The sequence below is a fragment of the Capsella rubella genome, unplaced genomic scaffold, assembly GCF_000375325.1.
Source record: "Capsella rubella cultivar Monte Gargano unplaced genomic scaffold, Caprub1_0 scaffold_5, whole genome shotgun sequence".
Lineage (NCBI taxonomy): Eukaryota > Viridiplantae > Streptophyta > Magnoliopsida > Brassicales > Brassicaceae > Capsella > Capsella rubella.
In genome coordinates, this window is record NW_006238919.1 from 1,697,966 (window position 1) to 1,705,180 (window position 7,215).

Genomic DNA, 7,215 nt, shown 5'->3' on the forward strand with positions numbered 1-7,215 from the left:
TTAATGCTCCAGAGTACTTATTATGCATTTTATAATATATATAATAATCTAACAAAAAAACACTCATTTCTAATTCTCTGTTGTGTGTTTTCTTAACTTCCACACGTTAAGAAAATACATACGTGTGTATCTTATGTCAATAACTGGCCCCGTTAAGTCTTGATTTTGTCAAACCCAACAACATCAAATCAAATTACTAAGATTAATAACTAAAGTCTAATTAGTTCACTAATCATTGTAGCATAATTAACAACCACTAGAGTTAGGAAACGGAACGGTATTTTAAGTTGTATTTTCTGTTGGTAATTAAAATTATATTACTATATTTAACCGGTAGAATAATGCATGAAATTTTGTCTTTATATATAATCATAATTTAATCAACTTAATTAATTAACTATAATATTTAAAATAATAAAGATGTTGGCTTAACATCTTTCGTTTAAATATTCTATTCAGAATAATATATTTTTGAGTTTTACTAAAGTAGACAACCTGTAAAACTATATAATCATATTTATGTAAATTCTAACACGGTCCATCACAGAACCCGTGGTACACTATTATCAAAAATACTTTAGTTTTAATTTTCTATAGAGTTAAAATATTAATAACACTTAAACTTTTGATAGAGTTTAAATTTTTATAATATTTTAAACTTTTTAGAGTTAAAATACTAATAATACGTAAATTTTTTATACAGAGTATTTGGAATATTTTAAACATTCGATAAAGGTTAAATAAATATTTATAATATTTGAACCTTAAAACATTCAATATTTATAATATTTAAACTTTTAGTTTAAAAATTATGATATTTTAATTTTTAAACTTTATATAAGCTCAAATAGAGAACTGGAAAAAACAAATAATATTTTTAGATTTGGACACCTAAGAAATCAAGTTTTATACTCATTCATAGTTGGAAGTATATTAGTTTTATTTATAGTGATTCTGAACCATTGTAAAAAATTTTCTAGCCAATGTGGGACATCGTAACATATATATATTTTGTATCGATTAAGTAATGTACCGTCCGTTTAAAAAAATTCAAACTGCAATATATGCGGAAATTTTTTATTATATATATTTTTATGTAATAAAAGTAATTAAAAAAAGATCATTTATAGATATTGGACATATTGTTTTATGAAGTTTTGATATAAAGATAACATGTATATGTTTTATACCAAATCCGTAGAGATAATTTATGAAACTAATTGGTTGTTTGATTTTTTAAGTATATTTTGATTTTCTGTATTGAATTTATTGATTTTTTGTGGAATTTTTGAGGGATTAAATTTGTAAATAACTTTTTCAATAAGCATAACTTGAAGGGTAGAACACCAAATGTACATCAAAATTAATAATATAGATTGGTTAAAAAGGAAAAACTTATCAAAGGTTTCATCAAAACATTTATTCGAGATGAGAAATGTTCAAGTCCTAAAGTTGAGTGATAATCGTTTTATTCTATACCGGGTGTTATTGGTTTTGTATTTTTTTTAAAGTAAATAAAAAACTTTTAATTTTTTCTTTTTTGATTTTTTTCTTGTAAAATTAATTAAAAATCAATTCTATTAAAATCATTTGTTATTTAATGACGCAAAGTCAGGGATCATAAAAACGGATTGATACGTTACGAAAAGTAAAGCCAAATTGAAAAGATGATGGAAACAAAAGAACATTTTTGGATACGCTTTTATTAAGATAGAATCGATGCTACATTTTATTTTGAAATCTCATGAAAGTACTTTTAGTTTAAGCGATCAATGATCAAGAAGTTCAATTTTTGAAAAGAAAAAAAAAAAAAAAGATTAAGCTGCAAGCAACAACAGAAACAAACACGTTTGATCAGAGACTCTTCCATGTCAATATCTTCCAGTCGAATTGATCGGTCCATTTAAAGGATCAAAGACAGCTCAATGCTTACGATGAGCAACGAGATAGTCCAAGAAAGAATCGACATAACGATCTTGTTGTTCCATATCTCCAAACACTTTCTTCATGTCCTTGACGTTTTCTCTATAAACCTTACCTTCTTCTTCATCCATTACCAATCTTAGCGATTTCGTAACATCTTCTTTGGTAAAAGAACCTGTTGTGTCGTCCCTAAGGATCATACGCCCAATTTTTTTTTCCTCGACTACTCTCAGATTAAACCCTTGGTCGTACACAAAAGACAACATCACCATCGGTTTAGCAAACCGTACAGCTTCAATTATTGTACTCCAACCGGAATGACTCAGAACCAAACCGATCGAATCGTGGCTCAGTGTTCTCAACTGTTCAACCCAACCTCTCCACACCATCCCTCTATCAGCTGTACGCTCTTCAAATCCTTCCGGAAGCTCAAGCGGCTCGGTGTCCCACGGACCGCGCTGAGTCCTCAACACCCAAAAAAATGGTAAACCGGAAAGCTCTAAACCAAGAGCGATCGCATTTAACTCGGTTTGACTCGGTTTAGCTTCTGTACCGAAACTTACGTAAACCACAGAGTTGGTTTCCCGGGAGTCTAACCACTTTTTAGTAGCCAACCATGTGTCGGTATCTTTAAACTTTTCTTCCGGTTTAGGAGGCAAAACTCCCACCGGTATAACCGGTTTACCATAAAGTTGTTGTACAAGTGTAAACCACTCTGCTTCGTACTCGTTAGAGCTCCGTACGACGAAGATATCACAGCCGTTGAGTACGCCGGCGATACGGTCCACGTCGGCGATATCCCCTTCGGAGGATTCAAGCATAAATCCATTGAAAATGAACTTGCTTTCGAATTGCTGGCAAAAAGCCGGGGTTTCGAATGGAACCCATTTAGGGCTTGTCAGAAAATCCTCCGGCGATGTACGGTACTCCTCGAACCCCGGCGGTTTATGAATTGCGAAACAGGCACAGTTGTAAGCACTGAAATACGCGTTTTTTATTCCGAGGCGGCTAGCTATTGGAGGAAGCCAGTAAGGTGCGAAATCTTGGAGAAGCCAATCAGGTTTAGAAGATTCAAGAAACTCCGTCAATGGAACCTGTAAGCCGTCGAAAGCGATTTTCAAATATGAACCGAGATGCAAAGGTACGTCGATGGTGGCTTCGGCGTCCTCCGGGAGCTTGTTGTGGCCGGGAAATGGGAGCTTGACGAAATTAATGGCAGAGGAGACATCTTCAGGCAAACGTGGCAGGAGGCGGTCGATGTTACGAGGAGTGGAGATGAATGATACGGTGTGACCCTTTTGAACCATGAGCTTTGAGAGTTCCAAGTATGGAACAAAATGGCCAAAGGCTAACCATGGAAACATTGCTACGTGGATCTTGGTTCCATCTTCTCCATTCTTTTCTTTAGTGTTTGCCATTTTGTTATGTTTTAGTTTTGGACTATAGATACGACTCTCTTCTCTACTTACTTTTATAGAGGAAGAGAAAAATAGCATAAAGATATTTTCAAGTGTACAAGGGTTTTTTCATTTATGGTATTGTCTCTCTTAGGTAGAATGTGTGGTTGTAAATGAAAAAAAATAAATTAATATTAGATTGGCCCATATCTTCGTTCTTGAAGATCCCCATTGAGACGACACTCTCTCTGAAGAGAATACACATGGTTCGTTAGGTAAGACGTGTGGTTGTAAATGGAAATACTAGATTGATCCATTGTAACGGTGGCCCCGGATCTACGTGGAAACATTGCTCCATGGAGATTGGTTCCATCTTCAATATTCTCTAATGTTTCCTATTAACACTTTAGTGATGTTAACTGATTTTCTCTTTAGGTTGTAAATGTGACTGGTACCAAAGTAATATATACAAGTATAGTAAAGTGGAATAAACAAAAGGTAACTTAATCCTACTCAACGAAGTATATACTAACTTACTAACTATAAGCATGAATAACTTTTGATTTTTTTTTATATACTAAACTAATCTACCAATGTCGTTAAAATATTGTCTAAACGATCTAAACGAAGTAGATGGAGGAGGAGCTTGTTGGTTTTTGTTGTTCATCATTCCGCCTCAAAATATCCACGAACATTTGAATGTAGGGTATTCAAGTCACAAAATAAAATTTCGTTTTCTTCCTTCTTCTCTTTCAAAGCATAATTTTTTTACTTTGAATCTACAATTGCTGTTGTCTTTGTTCACAATTGCCATCTTCAGTTAATAGAGATAAAAAAAATAGTGTGAAGATATTTTGAGATCTCTAACGAGCCAAGAGTTATACATTTGATTGTGAAACACAACACATGTTGTCCGTTAGGTAAGATGTGTGATTGTAAAATGGAAATATTAATATCGGCCATCGGCTCAAGACCTCACGTTTTTTTAATTTATGAGAGAGAGCCCAACACAGACCTACACTCTCTGAAGAGTTACAGAGGGTAATTAATTAATAAACCCGGCTGGTAGCATAGAGAACACACATGGTTCGTTAGGTAAGATGTGTGGTTGTAAATAGAAACTTAATACTAGATTGATCCATCGCAGCGATGGCACCGGATCATTTTAGGAACACAGTTATAAGAATACATAAAACAAGCTAGTTTAAGTCCTAGAGTTGACGATGGAAAATGTCTATAAAAACTAATATTAGAATGACTTATGTAACATAATAAGAAATGTTTTAGTCATATAGTTGAGTGATAAGTGTTTTCTGCTTTAGTGAGTGTTATTGATTTTGAGTTATACGTTTCAAAAGTTTATTGTTAGTAAACTAGATTTTAAACCGGGGTATTCCGCATTACTATATTATTATTTTTAAATTATAATTTATTTGTGTAGTAGATTAACTCTATATATTACATAATGTTTTGTGTGTGTTTTTTTTTAATATAATACTTTTTATATCTTTCTTAGCGTATACAACACTAATTTTTGGTTGTGGTTGGAAAACCATTGTGGTTGGAACATAATTTTTGGTTTTTATTATAGGTAAATGTTTGAATCGATATTATCTTGTTAATTTGATTAAAAAACAATAAATGTCAGTAGCATTGGTTTTTAAATATGTTCCAACCACAATGGTTTTCTAAATCTGCTGTTAAAACTGTGAAATTTTGTTTTGGGATTTATTGGATTATTTAATTGATGAAGATATCATTCAAAAGCGACAATGTTGGGTAGGTGTTGCACAATCGGGCTTAGCGAACTGGGCCATAACCTTTTTTTTGGTAGGGCTTCGTATAATCGTAAAAAAAAAAAATAGAACAATTAGTGCCAGTGTCATAAGAATGTAAATAAGTATGCAATATAGATTTTTAATATATATTTTAAATTATAAAGACTCTACTAAAATAAAATAATGTGTTATTTGATCACAACCTAAAACGGCTATAATTACTAGAAACAAAACTAATAATCATCATTTTTGTTTTTTAAAAAAGATCACTACATTTGGAAATGGAAAACTATGCCAAATTTAACTATGAAAGAACAAAGGAAAAAGGAAATAATGATTTAGTATTATTTAGGTAGAATCGGATGGCTACACAATTTATTTTGTAACCTCATGAAGTACTTAGTTTAAGTGATGATCAATGATCAAAATATTTCACAGGAACAAGTAGAAGATCATTTTTCTTTCCCACAGCCAGTCCAGGAGACTCTTCCATGTCAATATCTTCAACCACCATGCTTTCTTGTAATTGCCAGTCGAATTGGTACAACATATTAGCCAAACCAAACTCCACCATTGTTGTCCCCATGTACATTCCAGGACAGATTCTCCTGCCACTTCCAAAGGGTAACAACTCAAAGTTCTGTCCTTTAGCATCAATGTTGTTATCCATAAACCTTTCTGGGAGAAACGTCTCTGCATCTTTCCAAGTATCGGGGTCACGCCCGATAGCCCAAACATTCACATAAAGCAATGTCTTGGGTTGTATCTTGTAGCCGTTGATCTCAAATTCAGACATAACTTCTCTTGGAACCAGAAGAGGTGCTGGAGGATGTAGCCTCCATGTTTCTTTGATGACCATGTTCAAGTAAGGTAGATGATCTATATCATCTAAGGTTATCACTGACTTGTTTCTCATTTGGTTTCTGATTTCGGATTGTACTTTCTTCATCACTCGCGGGTTTCTTATAAGTTCTGTCATGGCCCATGTCATTGTTATTGCAGAAGTATTGATGGCACCAAGAAGAACGTTCTGTGATAAGATCATGAAACATAATGTTAGAAACATTTAGGTATTATTGTTTGACTATATCTTACAATTAGATCGGGAATCTTTGTATAACTAATTACCATCAAGATTGCTTTGATATGGTTTCTTGTGAGTTTGCCATATCCAAGAACAGTTTCATCCTTCTCTAACCTCAAGAGCAAGTCCACGAAATCTTCAACTCCTTTTTTGTTTTCCTGTTTATGCAAATCAAACATTTGTTCATAGAAAGCATCAAGATCACTCACGCTTTTCTCTCTCCGTCCTTGTAGACCCGAGAGCCAGTCGATGATCCAGCCACCAGTTGGGAAAAAATCCGAGGCAGAGAAGCTACCCAAAAACAAAAACGCCTCGCGTATTAACTTGTCGAATCCGTCATTGTTGAGAATTGTACCATGGAAGCTCAGACCAAATGCTGCCTTGCATATCACGCTTACAGTTAAATCAAGAAACTTCTCGCTCAAGTTAACCTCTGTTTTCTGAGAAGCTGATTCCGAGACTGAATTGATCAGTTTCTTGACTTCCTCTTCCTTGATGGGTTGAATCAAGTGAACTCGTTTAGCACTGAAGAGTTCTTGCATACACATCCTCCTTAATTCTTTCCAGTAATCATTAAAAGGAGAGAAAGCAATGTCCAGATAATTGTAAGAGAGCTCTCTTGGCCCTAACGCAATGATAAAAAAGCATGGGTTAAGTTTTTCAAGTTCTATGAGCAAAGGAACATATATAAAAACAAAAATTGTATGTCTTGCGTAAGAATTACGGTACCTGCTAAGCTAGGACGGCTACAACAATGGAGATCATGGATTTTGAGAGCCTGTTGTGCTGTATCAGAAGAAGAAACTACAACCGTTGGGACACTTCCAAGCTTCAAAAGCATGACAGGACCATACTTCTTTGAGAGACTCCATAGAGACTGATGTGGTAATTCTCCGAGCTGATGTAAGTTTCCGATGATCGGAAAGCCAGGAGGAGACGGTGGTTGCTGATTTTTCTGCCTCTTCTTGTGTTTGAAGACGGCTAGGAGAATACAGCAGAGAAAGAGAAGTGAAAGAAACGAAAACGCAACCAT

General features: G+C 34.1%; 2 protein-coding genes across 2 annotated transcripts; both read right to left on the reverse strand.

Annotated features, from left to right (window-relative positions):
* Positions 1-1,655: 1,655 nt before the first annotated feature.
* Positions 1,656-3,416, reverse strand: LOC17887079 (UDP-glycosyltransferase 91A1). Its single transcript, XM_006292786.2, has one exon. The coding sequence runs from the start codon at positions 3,339-3,341 to the stop codon at positions 1,923-1,925; it is 1,419 nt and encodes a 472-aa protein (XP_006292848.1). The 5' UTR covers positions 3,342-3,416; the 3' UTR covers positions 1,656-1,922.
* Positions 3,417-5,440: 2,024 nt separating this feature from the next.
* Positions 5,441-7,215, reverse strand: LOC17886855 (cytochrome P450 71B9). Its single transcript, XM_006292213.2, has 3 exons — positions 6,912-7,215; positions 6,227-6,807; positions 5,441-6,128 (listed from the first exon to the last, which is right to left on the reverse strand). Exons 1-3 carry the CDS (start codon positions 7,213-7,215, stop codon positions 5,514-5,516), a joined length of 1,500 nt encoding a protein of 499 aa, XP_006292275.1. The 3' UTR covers positions 5,441-5,513.